We start from the raw sequence: 17,973 nt of genomic DNA, 5'->3' as shown, positions 1-17,973 counted from the left end.
ACCACATACTGCATCAATTACAACATCATGGCTGCGTAGAAGGAGGATCCGGGTACTGAAATGGCCAGCCTGCAGTCCAGATCTTTCACCCATAGAAAACATTTGGCGCATCATAAAGAGGAAGATGCGACAAAGAAAACCTAAGACAGTTGAGCAACTAGAAGCCTGTATTAGACAAGAATGGGACAACATTCCTATTCCTAAACTTGAGCAACTTGTCTCCTCAGTCCCCAGACGTTTGCAGACTGTTATAAAAAGAAGAGGGGATGCCACACAGTGGTAAACATGGCCTTGTCCCAACTTTTTTGAGATGTGTTGATGCCATGAAATTTAAAATAAACTTATTTTTCCCTTAAAATGATACATTTTCTCAGTTTAAACATTTGATATGTCATCTATGTTGTATTCTGAATAAAATATTGAAATTTGAAACTTCCACATCATTGCATTCTGTTTTTATTAACAATGTGTACTGTGTCCCAACTTTTTTGGAATCGGGTTTGTATATAATGTAATTAAAATAAAAGGATAAGACAAGACATGGCATAGGCTACACTAGTTTAGCAAACACTGAGGAATCAAATAAATAAAGAACATTTAAAAGAAAGCCTCCATAGCGTAACGTGAGATAAACAGCAATGACAAAACCAACATGTTCACCTGCTCTGGTTTATGAAGCATTCTTTTATTTTACTTTCACTTGAAAACCAAATCCTCCATCACGTCCTCCATCCTTTCCTCAGTATTCGCGTCATTTTTGCCGCTGGTGCTGACGGCAAGTAGAAACCAGGCTCTGCTCCCAAAGAGCACTCATTGAAAGGGCCTCTCTCACTCTCTTCACGTGATCAGAAATCTTACTCCTGCTGCACTGTGCGGCGGCTCTGCAGCACGTGCTTTATGCATGGAGCTGAGCAGAAGTTTTGGAGCAGTGCAGACCATGCACTGGAACAAATGCGACCACATCAAATTTTTAACTCGTACATAACTATCGGTATCGGCAGAGAAATTCATTATCGGTGCATCTCTACGATTTAAAGATGAAATATGATTTAGATAAGCAACATTATACAGCCATGATGTTTCCCTGCATATCAATATCAACACGATTGCAATCTGACACTGTTTTTATAGAACAGTATTTCAATAAACAAGCAGTTAAAATTAAGCGACTTAGATTTTAGACAAAATATTGACCGTTTTTGCTCATTTTCGCTGACGAAAATAGTTCAGATCAAAGCCACAGCAGAACTGTTGTGTGTCTCCGAACAACACACATTGGTGTTTCGTAAGTGAATGAATCTTTATTGAGCGAATCGAGTGAGTCAATGATTCAGTGGCCCATTCATAAGGACAGTCACTTGCCTAATTTCTGAATGAATCATCCATTTGAATGAATCGGTTAAATGAATGAATAAATGACTAACTCAACAGACACTTGCCGCCACCTACTGGTGGTTTAGTCATATTCAAAGTATCATTACATTTTTCAACATTTATTTATATGTTTAGCCTATGCCATGTTTCCTACATTTCACTGCTGGTTATACTCTGTATAATTGTGTATGTGACAAATAAAAATCTTGAATAAAATCTTGAATCTTTAAAAAAATATGTAAAACATTAATCTTATAAAATTATTTATGCATTTGAAATATTGCAGCGTAAAAGCATTTATGGGACCTCATCTTCATCAAACTGTCTGTGTAAATACATCTAATGCCACTTCAGATGCAGCTTCTGTTTCCTCAGCAGTGGAAAGATGGAGTTTGATAATACTAATTTAATTTGAATGGTAACAACTCTACAGTTTCTTATTATGCTAACTGAATTAATTGAAACAAAGTAAGAATTTGACGTGAAAGATGACATTTAATAAGGTTAGGTTAGGGGAAAAAAAGACCATTTATAAACAGTGGGAAATGACATCTGTTTTGTTACATACAGCAACTAATTTTAAGTCAACTATTTCTTCCTCTATCCAGTCACAAAGCACTTTATTTTGAGAGTTGTTTAAGTGAGAGAAAATCTGTAACTTAGTTGAAATTGGGGGAATTGTAATGTTTAATAATTTATTTTATTATGTAAACAATTTTTGCATTGAAATTTGCATAGATTTTTGTTTGTATATGCTGTCAATTATAGTTCTTAGAAAGAAAATCGGAATCGGCAAAAATCGGTATTGGCAGGTCACACTTCCAAAAAATCGGAATCAGCCAAGAAAATTGTAATCGGTGAATCTCTAATAGAAATTTCATATAGCTGGGAATCTATCATGTTTGCCTCAGTTTGAATCACAATCGAATGACATTATTGTGATAATACATTGTATCAAATTGTTGTACATTGATAATACAATACAAAGCCCTAATTTGGGGGCTTTCTGCCAATATTATTGACAAAGAAAGTAGAGAAAAGACAGGAAATTAGTGAGAACTGGGATCAGGAGGTATCACTGGACTGATTTAAACCTGTATGACCCATATGAGCAACAAAATGCTACACTTCTTCTAATGCTAGGGGCACTACATAGGAGTCCTGTGAATCAGTTGTAAAAAGGTGACCAAACTTCAAAATAAATAATATTTTTGTGTTTCTCCTAGGCCCTATATAAAATAAAAGCAAAGCAAAAACTAAACTAAACTAAATCATGAAACAAAACTAAAACAACAACAACAAAAGCACCAAACAAACCAAAACATGAAACAAAACTAAAACATAAAAAAACTAAACTAAAAGAAAGCAAAAAACAAAAACGAAAAACAAAACCGATCTAAATCACAACTACAAATGGTCTGCTGTTTATTTCCGTCAGAAGACTACTCCATCTCCATCTTCCTCCCTTCTCTGCTTTTCTCGCTTTGTTCCTGTTGGACATTGTACTATTGATCTGAACCTCAGAGTGGGGAGGGGAGGAGATTTATTCTCCTATTAGAGGCTTTTGCTTTGTGATGGCTGTAGATTAAAGGTCTGCTGCTGCCCAGAGCAACACCGTTACACCGGCCTATTCATTAAACAACTGAATATTGAGTTAAGTCAGGGTTAGGCCAGCTCGGGCTGACACTTACTGAGAAATGTAGCGGAGAGGAGAGAAAAGGCATGGGCAAACATCACATCCTTTATTCTTCTGATGTGGAAACCACTGCACACACACATGCCCCCATATACATGCACTTGATCTAGAAAATCTATAGCGTGCGGTATTAAATGATCTCTGTGTCTGCCAAATTCACGGCAAGGTCTGAAACACTGTGTTTATTACCAAACTTAATGAAGCGACTCTGTAATTCAGCACGCTCCATGTCTCAAAACAAACCTGCCTCTACGGACAGGAAGGTGACTAACCTGACCAGATTCAATATCAGGATGCATTACTAAAAGAAACTGGAAAAAATATTGATGACTTATTTTGCACTACACAGATTTTTGTCCAAACAAATGCTCTCCGGAATGATGGACAAGCCCTTTAACAAAATATAAAATACACAAAAGTCTCAAGTTCAAATCCCAAAGAAATGTAATTCACTAAGAAACGGAGCACATTCACAATTGTATGTCAGTTGTAGTGAAATTGTGTGTAGTGAAACTAAGCTCAGGAAATGTCTCTCTTTTTAAAAAGCTTCTTACAGCCCCTTACGGTGATGTCCTCTCCATCACTTCTGCCAAGGCAGCGTCTCATGGCTCTGTATGTCACCCATTAAAAATATCATCCATACAGTGATGACTGTGTTTCCAGTACGAGCTAAACAATCATTTTGCACTGAGATTTCACCTTCAGCCAAGATATCTTTAAATTAATGAGCAGATAACGTATATTCAACCATCTCCACTACATGTGGAAAGACAATGAGACGAAGATAGCCTGATAGCGGAAAGATGAAAGGATGAAATGACAAAAGTACTGTTATAGTGGAAAAAGGTTCTTTAGATCATTAAATGTTCTTCACATTAAAGAAACTGTTCTAAAAGTTCTTTGGGGAAACCCAAAATGTTTTTTCTCTTTCTATGAGTGTATATCTATATTATGTAATTTGTTTTTAGATTATAGGTAGATCAGCAGCATTAGGGCATTTTGTGACACAAACGCCTACTAACAACAAATGATACACTGGCTTCCAGCAATAAAAATCACTGTCAATGGTGGTGGAGCCATTATAATGCGTCAACGTAAAACAGAGAGTGAAATCTGTACTGTCTCACAGGAATCGGATCAGAGGAGCAGTGGGCTGCAGACGTGGACGATCACAGCTGAAAAATATAAAAGAACAGAACATGCCATTGTCTCAAGGTCTAAGCGGGTTGCCTGAGGACAGCATGGGCCAGACTGCTGTTGTCGAGGTAACAGTGGCCAATGGTAATAACAGCACAATGTCTGGGTATGGGAATGGCGATGCCATTTAAAATGAATATACTGTGGAAAAAATAATCTTGTTTTGCTAATCTGCATAAAACAATGACTATAAGACTAAGCAAAAGCCTCTGCCAACTGTTTATGTCTGTGGATATTACAAACATGCCAAAAAAGGGTAAGTGGTAGGCCTACATGCTTAATCGAAAAAACAAAATCACAAAGGCTGCACTTTTATAAAATAAATATCTCTGCTGTATGTTTTATAGGGATTATTATCTAGATCTATTTTGAAGTAAACGCTGCTCAACACAAACTCCATCTCTCCATCAGCTCTGAGTTTGAGTCGCTTTAATGTGTTTTTGGAAATGATAATCGGCTATCGACTATTTTGGAATGGCCAATCATCTTTCCATACTTATGAACCAAACAGATGCTTCTAAAGGGTCTTGAAATGCATTTTTGGTTTTAAAAAGAATGTTTCCTGAGGTGCATTTATAATCTTAGTATGTTAATTTCATCAAAAATTGCTATAATATATAGAAATAAATAGATCTACCCTGAAATTAGCACTCTGATTTGAACACTTTATTGTAAGGGGTGTGTTTGCTTTGAGATTGTATTGTAAACTCCCACTGCTATGACTGGCTAACAAATCGTGCAGCCCTTAATTGTAATCCTAATTTGGCTAGGGCCCAGTCAGCAAATCAGCACTGGACAAACACCTCATTAATATGCATAACATAGTTTGATAAGGTTTAAATGCATCTCACAAAGTTTTTGATCTCCAACTAAAATCTTGATCCCCAAAATCCATCTATATCCATTCTATGGTGTCGCTCTCTTCTTCTTCTTTTTTTTTAAATGATCACAGTCTGTCATACTCCTCTAACTCTGTCTGCTTTTAATCCCTGCCCATCTTTGATTTATCTGTCAAGACCATTTTCAGAATGGCCATTATCTGCTCCATAAATCCACAGTCTCTGAAAGTGTAATTGGAAGCTTGACAAACAAACTGTGGACTGGGAATGGACCACAATACAAAGATCAGGTGCGGGGAGTTCAGACACCTGGAGATAAGCAATGCAATTGCACTACAGTTACAAATCTGACAGAAACAAATCTGGTCCCTTTTAAAGGGATAAATACCCTAAATGAAATTTTCAGGTATAAAGACTCGTCAAAAATATTATTTTTGTGCGTTCCTTGCAAAAAAAAAAAAAAAAAAAAAAATACAAAATGTAACAACATGGAGGTGACATATTCACAGACTGAGAGCAGCTACATATAAAAATGTTGATACAAGCATTTTAACATCGTGTCAGTCACTGAGTATTACACATGTGAGATGAGAACTGCTAATAGTCTCTGTGAAATTAATTTGTCACATTTAAATGTGTGCCTATCTTACAAGTCGATTACTATTGAGTGGAGACTTGAAACATTTAATTTACTCTACTTCATCATCTTGGGCAGCACATAGATAGCAGCTCTGCATCGGTGATCTAGACAGCAGGAGAGAGATTGCGCCTCAGCAGCGCACTGGCTCATAGCACAGTTTCACACAGGTATGCAAGTTAAAAACTTCCTTCTCGCCTCCTGAAGCACCTAGAAACACTGAACCATGAATATTTCACCACTTAAAAACTGAATGATAAGTAAGCAAGTAAAACTGAGCAACTTTTTCTTGCTGCATTTCATCACAAAATCCCCTGGATTTTATTCACTAATCAATAGCAATCCAGCTTATCCAGACATTAAATGTGCTGAAATAGCACAAATACAGCATATAAATTTGGGCTCATTATAGCTTGCGCCTTATCCTCAAAACTTAGTACTGTGTGCCCAGTGCTATTAGCATTGAGCTCGTACCAAAACAGAAACCCAAAATTGCATTAAACCCATTACTGAATGCAGTATTACTTTCAATATCATAAAAAGTGGTAATTATATGGGACATTCACTGGAAAACGCCTGAGTGCATTACAAAAGTTATATAAATTTGAAAATGGAAAAAAATTAACCCGAGTTGACACTACCGTTAAAAAGTTTGTCATAAGTTTTTTTTAAAAGTCTGACTTTTTAACAGACTTAAAACTCTTATGACAAACTATTGGGTTCATATTTGCCATTTTCATATTTAACATTTGTAATGCATTGGATGCTCCCTAAGGTTGGAATGATTTTTATCAAAAAATAGAGTACAGCAGTAATGTTGTGAAATATTGCAACTTAAAATAACAAAATGACAAATTAAAAATATTTTAATATATTTAACAATGTAATTTATTAATGTGATCGCAAAGCTGAATTCATAGCAGCAATTAATCCAATCTTCAGTGTCCCATGATCCTTCAGAAATCATTCTAACATGGTGATTGAGTGCTCAAAAAAAAGTATTATTAAAAATATTATTAAGTAAAAATATTATTAATGTTGATTACAGTTATGCTGCTTAATATTTTTGTGGAAACTGTGATAATTGTACTGATTCACAACTTTGAAACGGTAGTGTAGTTATTTATGTCTTTATAAATGTTTCAACAATGAATTTGGACATGTAGAAAATGGTCTAAATCAAAAGAAAAAAAAGTTTCACTATTGGGAAAAAAGAGAAAAGCTGTTAAGTTAACCTGTGGTAGAAATCACTGCTGATTAGAAAAACAATAACAGGAAATTTCAGACTTTACTCAACAGCAAAAACTAGGGGTGTAAGAAAATATCGATACACGTGAGTACCCTTTCTCAAAAACGGAATATCGATATTCCAAAAAAAAAAAAAAGTCATACAGGATTCATACATGGCAGTTGTTTCATTTTGAGTTCATATCCCGACCGCTAGATAGCAGTCTTCATCTCTGGACTTAAACAGTGACAGGAAATACTAGCATTACGGCACGCCACTATGTTAGACTTAATATAGTTTGCTGCCAGTAATGGAGGATGAAAGAATTGATCCAGTTCCCGTTCTGGATCAATTTGAGTCATTTGAGCTTTTGTGGTAACGTCCGGCATTAGGGTCGCCATGCGCAGTTTAGCCAAATATATCTATTTTGTAGCTAGATTAGTGACTTCCCTGCCCCTTTTGAGACTTTTTTCACAAGTTTAGGGACAAATATAGTGCTTGGATAAACCTTATCTAAATTCTCATCTGCCCACTGATCTATATTCATCTTTATATAGATCAGTGAATTTTCCATTATGATGTCATCTAGCGCGTAGTTTTAGCTACTTTCAATTGAAAGCAGGCCCATGTGGCTGCAGCTTTCTCTCGTAATTCGGGGGTGTTTTGTGCAGCTGGTAGCGGTGCTCGCGTCGCGGTCTCAGCGATTCCATGCGGAACATAAACACAAATCGAAAAACGTGTGAAATCCAAGCTAAAAGGTTGAGAATGTATTTATTTTATTGTTTTACAATACTTTTGTTTTCTTTAGGAATCCTGCAATCACTTTATTTTTCACTGATATTAAGCAGATGTAATTTTTTGTTCAGATCAAAATGTTATGACATTATATATTACAATTGTAAACTTAAACTGTTAACCTTTAAAGCAAGGTTTAAAAATATATATGGTCTTTTTATAAAATACATTTTATACATATACATTTAACTAAAGAATCCTGCAAGCGCTTTAATTTTTCCCCCTTGACTCGTACTGCACAAAAAGGTGGTTCAATAACGTTGAATGTTACAGGGACTGATTATTGCAAATACAAATCCCAGTGTGTTCTGGTTAAACAATTTTTATTTATTTATTTATTTATTGCTAAGGTTTGCATAAGGTGGTGTGCTCTTAATGACAGCTTTCCTAAAAAAATATATCCTATTCCTAAGAAATATCCCAATATATCGCCTTGTTTACAGTATCGCAATATATCGTATCGCAACCCCTGTATCGCGATACATATCGTATCGCCAGATTCTTGCCAATACACAGCCCTAGCAAAAACTAGTTTTCCCTGAACAAGTCAAATAAATTTGTGTTTCACAGACCAACTTCATTCTAATCCTGTCACACAACCTCGGTAAAAATTAAAAAACCAAACCAGGGGTCCCCTTGAGAGATCTAATCCTGTCCAGATAGGAATATCCGTAAGAACAGCATATTTTTCACAACATCTCCCCTCATTTATTTTGACCTTTATCAAATACTGTAGCTAAAGCCAAATCTTATTATTGTGCTATCTGGTGCACCTTAATCATAGATTTAGATCATTTTGCTAACATTCTAGGTAAAATAACAGTTAAAATACTTTTGGCATCCCATCTGATATAAAGATAATGAAATCCTCCCATTAAGTATACACATAAGGTTTTAATTGCCTCACATATATACTTAATGTTTCAGGATGACCTTCCATAATACCCACATCCAAACAGACACTCCTATTCCTACCTAAAAAAAAAAACTACAGACAATTGCAAACAGCGTATGAAATCTGAGGCATGTAACTCAAACATCATTTGGAAACGGAATCCTGCACAAATAGTGCTAAAGAGCTCCAATATCTGAAAACTCAACTTTTTTTTTAGGAGTACAAGATCGGCCAGAGGGAAATGTTTACACAGATACAGAAGGGGACCAGACTAGAACACTTTGTAACAGGCACTTTCACAAAGACACAAATCCGATCTCTTACTTTCCTGAAGACATAGAACACACACATATACGTCCATTTGAAACTGTTTCTGCCTCCCCAGCTGTGGACTCACCCTGTCAGAACGACCACAAAGTCCATTACGTTCCAGCCATTGCGTAGGTAAGAGTCTTTGTGAAACACAAAGCCCAAGGCGATGATCTTAATGCCGGCCTCGAAACAGAATATTCCGATAAAGTAGGGCTCTGTGTCGTCCTGCAGGAAGAGAGAGCAAAAAGAAGGATAACTTGTATTTGTGCATTTGAAAGAAGAGAGCGCCTATTGATGCATGGAAGAAAGACAGAAAGCAGAATAGCAAATATAGGTTGAAGCTTTTCACTTTTTTGCACAACACACATAGAATAGGTCAAGATGCATGGGTTTGTGCTGTGATGGGAAGGCAGAGATGTGACATGGTGTAAAATCACGCTCTGTTTGATTGAAAAGGTGTTAATATTAAACAGACTATCATTATCATTTCAGATGCTGTTAGTACCAGAACATTACATCTCAAAAAAGTCTCAAAATTCTGAAATCAAGTGAAAATGGAAAAAAATACCAAGTATGTGTCATGGAATCTGTTAGATGAATGTACTTAAAGAGATTCAGTCCTGGCTACAGCATGTCACATTGCTTTTGAACTCATTCCCATTAATGTCACCAGAGCCCTACGGCACTACAGGCACTTACACCGGACTAACCTCTCCAGTGCTCTGCTCTCAGAAATCCCTCCCACTTTATGAATGCAATTATCAACCCCACTTGCAAATAAGTCTTCTTATAGCCCTTTTTTGATGGAAACTTTACCCTAGCAATAAAATTCTTTACAACAGTCTTCAACAACAACAGCATGATGCCGTTTTATGATTATAGCTTGGTACAGCAAGGAAAACACTGCAGTGTTAAAGCTCTCTATTATCTGTAAAAATAACTGTGCCTTCAGTAATGCATTACATAATATTTCATTATCAAACACAAAAATAATTAAACAAACAAAAACTAAATTTGTGCTGAACACTCCCTTAAGGTGCCCAAAGTGAACTCACAATCTATTGGTGTATATTTTCTCAATAATAGTCCAATTATCGCTGTGGTGCTAGACAGCACCTGTCGTGTTGTCTCTATGAAATCACTTGGCAAAAATGTGCTTGCGGGAGCAGATGTGAGGCTATGCGTAACGGATGATTTATGGGAGCGGAGAAATGAGTGAGCACGCCGGCAGACAGCATATTTCAATCTATTATGTATAGATCCATAGAGTTTATTAATAATGAACATGCTGTCTGTAGTGTTTGGGTATCAGGGGGGCCAGTGTAGCTCTGCAACAGGTAGGGAAGTGGTTGCGTCGCAGTGTTAACCAGACAAGCTATTGATGAATTTGACAGGTTGAGGTTGAACCCTTGCTACAGGGAACAATGAAAACTGCAATAACTCTTCAGTTAAGGACTGCCTCTGTCTCAAATCCCACAAAGGTCCTTAAAGGAGCAGTTCATCCCAAAATAAATAGTCTTTCCCTATTTATTCACCCTCATAATGTCATTTCAAACCCATACAACTTCCTCACATGGAAATGTGTAAAAATATCCATGCTGCTCTTTTCCTCAGAATTGTTGTGGAAAAACACCCAGAAAGCGGTGATTCATATGCTTTGTGGGCTATATTCCAGGTTTTCTTATGTAATATGCTTTATGGGAAGAATAGACCAAATTTAAGTGAGAATATGCTGAAAATCACCCCCTCTCCAATGACATTCCACATATTCGTATATGAGTTTAGCAGGATTTCCTTTTCTTCTTTTTTATTCAGAAAGGATGCATTGAACTCATTAAAATGACAAAGACTTTTATATTAATTTCTAATTCAAATAAATGTAGTTTCCCACAAATATCAAGCAGCACAACCATTTTTAACATTTATAATAATAAATGTTTCAAATAATTATTATTTATTTAGTTAGTTAGAAGGTGTTCAGCACCAATAGCCTCGACATATAGCGCCGTTGCACTTCGGGCGTCCCGAATTCAAGTCCCAGCTCAAGGACCTTTCCCAATCCCACCTCCCTCTCTCTCCCACTTTGCTTCCTGATGACTGTCCTATCATAATAAACCAAAAATAAATCTTTAAAAAAAAGGTGAATTGTGAAATAAATTGTCAGGGGTAAAAAATATATATGAAAAAGAGCATAAGCATACTTTTTGTTTTCCATAATCCATAAGACCTGTAAAACTACACAATAAGAATGAGAAGTTGTATTTTTAGCATCAGGGAGTTGTTTTCGAGAGGACCCCATTGACCTTATAGACACATGCTGTTTTCCTTTCTGTGATTGCAGAGCTCCTCCAAGGAGTGTGGAATCCAACATCACCGCCTGCATATTCAGCATCACAAAGAGACTATTACCGCCTTAATCCGCCAACATGTCCGGTTCCTAGTTTAATTGTGCAACAGCACACTTTGAAGCCGCTTCCTTCTATCATTTGACAGGCACAACTGCCATTGTGAGTGGGGGAATAAGAGCAAGGTAGTGGATCAAAGCTTGCTCTGCATGGGTTAAGGTCGGATCATGGAGAAGTAGTGTTATGCACACATTCGTCAATGGTTCCCAGCAGGCAGGGTTTTAATGAGACAGAGACGTGGCTCCTGTGTGGAGTGCTTGGGTGGTTCTCAGTGGCCCTGGATGGGAGCTCTGAGAGTGGAATAACAGCCTCTGCTCCAACGGGCTCACCGATCACCCACGCCAACCAGTGCAAGACCGCTAAAATGATCAATCAATATACACCAGCGGGGATGTCGGGTGTGTGGGCGGAAAGAAAAGCAAGCCAAATACACAGTTATCTCTCACTTGCTCTGCTTTTCGCAGAATGCATTGTCATTGTCGTTTCTCTCTCCTGAGAGATATGGTTGCAGTCTTATTCAGTAAAAAATTCATAATCTGATATATGATAGACATGTGAAACCTTAATAATCAAGAGTGAATGACAAGAAAACCGAGAATTCTAATGCTCACCAGGCGTTCAGACATGGGGGTCTTGTCCATGGCGGGGAGATGCTGTTCGAGGGCCAGTACGATGCAGTTGGCGATGATGGTAGTGAGGATCAGGTACTCAAATGGAGTGGATGAGTCAAGGAAAAACACAGGAATAACAATACAAACAACAAACATAAATTCAAAAACATTCTGAAGAGGAAGAATGTGCAAAGGTGCATGACATATCAATAGCCCAATGTACATTTGAAAGGAATTGTGATGATACGTGCTTTAAAATACTGGCTTAAAGGGACAGAGCACCAAAAAAGATCATTATTCACCCTAATGTCATTCCAAACCTGACATTCTTTAAAATATCTTAGTGTTTTTATTCCATGAGATGATAGTGTGCTGCAGTCATGACGTCAAAACCCACAATAATTCACCATGGGTTTCCTATAATAGGGTTTTCAATTCATAAATAAAGTAAGGTCTGTGGTAAACAAAACCTGACAATACTTGTTTTACTCATGAACTGAAAAACAGGTGAAAAACAGTGTGCGAAAAAACTAGTATGTCCAAACCAATAGCATTCATGATAGGCAAAATGTACACAGATGACCCACTTGACCCCATGAGGCCACAGGAGAGGATTTGTGTAGGTCAGGTGACAGTAACAACATGGTGGTGAATTTCATACATACTACCCATATTATAAAACATACTTTTTAACACACAAAGTAAGTTATAAACCAAACTAGGCAGAATGCGATTTTGTACACAACTTATGTGTACTAAAATCGGCTCAAAATATCAAACATGACATCCTCCAAGAGGATGGAATCATATTCTAAATCTATTAAAGCTGTGTCTGTGTCCATCATATATTTACAAAATAAAAACAAAAAAAACTAAAAATTAATGCAAAGTCATATAGTCATACAGAATTAGAATGACATAAGGGTGAACCATCCTTTTAAAAGTATTCCTCAGGAATAACTACTTGCGAATTTCCACCACATATCCCACCAAGGGCAAAAGGATTTTGTCATGTAAACACTCAATCACTAAATCATTAGGTGATGAGGACAAAACAGCCCCAGTAGAACCCAACTCACATACCTCCAAGTTCAATCAAGCAACTGACATTCATCTTGGTGTCCTTAGCATTCTCAGACGACCATGTTCAAACCAGCTAGCAGTAATGCTGAGTGCATTTACACCACCTCGCTCTATGCTGGAAATGACACGCAGAGGTCTGGGCATAAAAGTGAGACATGCGTTCAACGCTGGAACATTGCAGTGCAGAGATCATGATTACCCATTAGACTGGCATGATGCTTTCTCTCTCAGCACAGCCATTCGTGCAACCTTATTTCATCTGTGAAATGTTTGTGTAAGCCCACCAATATTGTCATTATTAAAATCTTTTTCATCCTTTTCAAAGGAAACACTGAAAGGCTGCTAATATCTTTATGGATGGTCAGCCATTGTAGTGCATTCTTAGGACAGGATCCATTTTTCCAATTCATTTTTCATGCCTGTTCCCTACAGCTATAGGTCTTTATGAAATCGCTATTCATGGAGGCAACGAATAGGAAAGGAAAGGTCCAATGGCCACTTCAATCACATTCTTGTCACCCCCTTGAGGGATCTCCACATGCTACAGAGACCTAATTCTATGAATGCCTGAATTCCATAAAGATGCATTATAAATGTGTAACAAACTGGACGAATTTATCAAAAATAAAGGCAGGATATCTGACTGCACAATGCTTTAAAATTCTAGTAAAAGTTGGTAACTGGCACATCAGAGGTGAGCTTTCAGGACCCTGGAGAGCGCTACAGCTTTTCACAACCATTGTGTTATAAAATTAAAAATGACCTGCGTTCATACATTTGTTCTTGAAGAACCATTTGCTAATTAGTAGTGAAGGTAACTGTTTTACATTGTTGCTGCCAAAATATTTGGAAAATCTCGTAAGCGTTAGTATTTGCCCATTTTTAAGGCCAATAACACTGGAAAAATACAACACACGACCTGCAACTGCTCGTCAGTCTTTGTAAACATACCAACCGCTGAGAAACACAGGAAAAACAGTAGTGAATTAACCGGTTAGATACTGAAACTAATCAGCGCGTGAAAGTTTCTGTGACTAAACCAAACAGATAAATATTCAACGATGAAGCGCGGTGCCAATTTATGATTGGCTGTCTGTTGCTGATCAATTAGCCGTAATGTTCTTACGCAGCTTGTTTCTCACTGTATACATACATTTTGGCGGTTACAAACCCCTTTAGAAACGTTGATTACCAGATGGTTAAAACTAGTCTGTAAGCCAGGTTTAATAATAACCTGGGTGGGGGGGCCTTAGCCCAGGGTTAAGTGCAGTATGAAAAGACTATCGCGCGCTTGACTTTCCCACGTTTGAATTAGAAAATAAAAGGCTGATCCGCCAACACCCCGACACGACCACCAGCTGCCAAATGCCTTAAAGTGCGTGAACACGTGAAAACAAAAGGCATTTCAGTGTCAATCACCATTTCAGCACGCAACAGTTCCATATCTAAACGCGTGTATTTATATGCTTTTTAAACAAAGATTGAGATCATATGTAGAAGTGGAGATGCCATGAATCTATATCCATTTAGCATAAATCTTGAAGATTAAGGATATGGCCATTCGGTTATTCTTTTGGCGTATTTCCTGAAGACATTGTCCTCACTAAAGATGAACAAAGAGCGGTTGACTGTGAAGCAGTTCTGTTTGGTTTGTTTAGGGTTATATAAAGCCATTGTCCTGGCTCTCTGAGCCATCGACTGTTTGTACATTCTTTGGCCGCCCGAGGGACCTCCTGCCCGGGCTCCCCCTCTCCCGGCGCCCGCGGTACCTCCATAGCGGGTGGGCAGATCGTCTCCAAAACGAGCCATCCTAGACATGCAGATATCCAACAGGTAAAATGCAAACTGGCATTAAGCAGATGATGAAGAGTGCACATTACAGTACAGACATCTGTTACCACTTAGAGTCCCCATGAGTCTATGTGAAGTGAAATAAAAAAAATATAAAAGTCCCTTTTAACCAGCTCCCCGTGCGCCCTCGCCTCACTCCATTGCTCAGAAAATCGCACAAAATAGAAACTTGTCATAGAAATGTCATTCCCGTTGAGTGCATTTCATACAAAGGAAAATGTGTAATCATCCAATTCGTGCCACATCCATCCAACAACACAACCTGATCCAGCTGACAGGTCACGAAACCAAAATGTGCACCATCACTTACGCGTCATGCTAGACGAAAAAGCGAGTTGGTGGAATCAAAAGCCCCAATAAAGGTATTCCATATGCACGCACAAACGTTTGTTCTCTTTAGCAATGATTTGCTTTCCGCTTCCACACAACAATTGCACTTGGAGACGCGCACGGTAAGAATGGTGCCAAATGAGTGGACGCTGGTGCGCGAGACTCTCACACGTGACGCAAACGGCCCTATAGGCAGGACCACCTGCTGGAGAGCGCGTGAGGGGGAGGGTGTCTTAATTGATCATCAATGAATGATATTTATTTAAAACTGTTTGTCTTATTGTTTGAATAGTGTCCATTTGACTAGAATAAAAGCGCCAAGCAAAAGCTCTTCCTTGTTACTAAATTTCCAATGGTTTGAATTGGAAGATTTTTGAATGGTTTATAATAAAATAAAACACTGATAACTAAAATAAGTGGCATCATTAAACAAAAGCAAAAGCGAATTGTTGTCAGTCAGTAAATTACCAAGCTGCATTGTATGCCTTTGTTTAGTTATTGTACTGCATAATATTCTCAGTCATAAACACACATTTTTATAGTTTTGAAGGTTAAGGGGGAAAATGAATAAGAAATATTCAAGATTCTGCACTATCAAAGAAGCAAATTTGTTAGCAATCACAAATATAAGGTCACATTTTGAAATATGCTCCTTGGCTCAGTTAGTCAAATCATATTGCATCATTTAATTTTGTAATAACACATTACATATTTATATATTATATGTTAGATACAATACATTTTTTGGTGTTTTTATATTTATCTAATTATATTTTCTATTCTTTAACCTTTTTTAGGTTTATTTTTAAATCTTAATTAAAACATTACAGTTAGAATTACAATGAATTAAAGCATTACATTATCTGGTCTTCATATTTGGTCTCCACTCAGGGCATCTCCACCTCTCCAAAGAAGGAAAGATTCTTGAAAAAAAAGTATCCAGCATGTCCAGATGTAAAGCTCAAGGCATTACGGTCAGTAAGTGTGAAGGATTTTCTGTGTGCAAGCAGCCAGTCCAGACCCAGAGGCATAAAATCTCATGACAGACTCCAGGCTGTTGAGCTAATCTCTGGATGTGTGGCATACCAGAGCTCCATCCTACAACACCCTAGGGCATTGCCGTTGAAAAGATTCAAGACATGCACACACACGTTGCCAAGTGGAAGATACTGTACAAGGGAAATCAGTTTTCAACCGCAGAACTGTTCTGGATCTCTGTATCTTTCAAGAATATTTTCCTGTTGACATGATAATATCAGCATTATGATTTTCTCCTTTTGACACTACACTGGTCCCAAAAATTATTTGGGCACTTAATCCACACTTATGTGTGTATATATATAATCCATACTTACGTGTGTATATTTAAAAGTTTTAAAATGTAATTTATTCTTTTTATGACAAAGCTTAATTTTCAGCAGCCATTACTCCAGTCTTCATTGTCACATGATCCTTCAGAAATCATGCTGATTTGATGCTTATGAAACATTTTTTCATATTATCGGTGTTCGAAACTGTTGCGCTGCCTGATATTTTTTTTGGGGGGGGGGGGGGGGGGGGGGGTGTATTCAGCAAGAACGCATTAAATGGATCAAATGTGACAGTAAAGGCTTTTTTTTTTTAATTTACAAAATAAATCCTGTTTATTTAAATTTTTATAAAAAAAAAAATAATCACAGCTCCCACAAAGATATTGAGCGGCAAAAACTTTTTTGAACATTGATAATAATAACTACTATAATTAATTAAACAAGTAGTAATAAGCAATAATAATTGAGCGGCAATTCAGCATATTACAATAATGTATTAAATCAATTAAAAGCAATTTTCAAAAGAATAAAAATGTTAGTCCTAAAAAAAATCTTAATCCTTTTTCTGATTACATGAGGTTCAATATTTTATCTTGCATAATTCAGTTAATTCCAGATATGTTTAAGTGTCCAAATACTTAAGGCCACTGTACAGTTTACAGATATTTCTCTTGTTGAACCTTTAGGCCCCCTAGTGGCTAATAAAATGAATTAAAAATGATCAATTGTAATTTTCTGTGTAAAGTACTCACTATTGACCAGCATTGAGCTTTAAATTTACAGCAGACCATGATAAAGTAGTTAATAAGCCTCCGTGTGAGTTACATTACAAATGACTTTCATTCCCTGCTGCTCACCTCTCCTCCGATGCTGCTACCTGCTCTTGACACATTTCATGGGTGCTGATGATATCGGTGTTCCTCAGGCCTCTGGGCCTCACCAGCTCTACCACGGTGTCATATTTGCTCCATTCTGCAGTGTTCTGGTCATCTCCGGCTGCTTGGCTCTCTTTGCTGGATAGTTCTGTAAAAGCTGTTCTTCTGTTCCTCTGATTGTCAGGTGGCTCAGAAGATTGAGCCCAGGAACTGAACTCTGTGCCCAGAGTTAACATCCGCCATGTTCCAAGCGTGGCCAATCGTGCGGCTTTATTTTTTAAATGAGAGATGATAAACAGACTGACTCAAAGAAATCATACACATTACAGGGCAATTAAAGGAGTGCGACAAGTGCATGCTTGGTATAGGGCCAATTTTAAAGGACTTCCTATATTGTACATTCCATGTTTAGGCTATATAATTCTTTAAAAAAATAAAGTTATAAGCATTTCTGCATTGTGACAGTTTTCATAATTACAATTAAAGAATCAAAAATAAATAATTGTCCTACAATTCTTGTTGCTACTCAGGAAAA

The 17,973-nt window shown here is 37.3% G+C and overlaps 1 protein-coding gene across 1 annotated transcript in view; it reads right to left on the bottom strand.

Annotated features, from left to right (window-relative positions):
• cacna1bb (calcium channel, voltage-dependent, N type, alpha 1B subunit, b) overlaps positions 1–17,973 on the bottom strand; it is a gene marked incomplete at both ends in the record, with an annotated part of 126,373 nt that overhangs the window by 107,437 nt on the left and 963 nt on the right. The window contains 4 exons of the mRNA XM_079404458.1: positions 9,059–9,198; positions 11,990–12,095; positions 14,628–14,882; positions 17,421–17,706. Of these exons, the coding sequence (XP_079260584.1) occupies positions 9,059–9,198; positions 11,990–12,095; positions 14,628–14,882; positions 17,421–17,706 (787 nt within the window). The remainder of the gene's footprint in view (positions 1–9,058; positions 9,199–11,989; positions 12,096–14,627; positions 14,883–17,420; positions 17,707–17,973) is intronic.

Source organism: Barbus barbus, assembly GCF_936440315.1.
Source record: "Barbus barbus genome assembly, chromosome: 43".
Taxonomy (NCBI): domain Eukaryota; kingdom Metazoa; phylum Chordata; class Actinopteri; order Cypriniformes; family Cyprinidae; genus Barbus; species Barbus barbus.
This window is presented reverse-complemented; position numbering and strand designations above follow the sequence as displayed.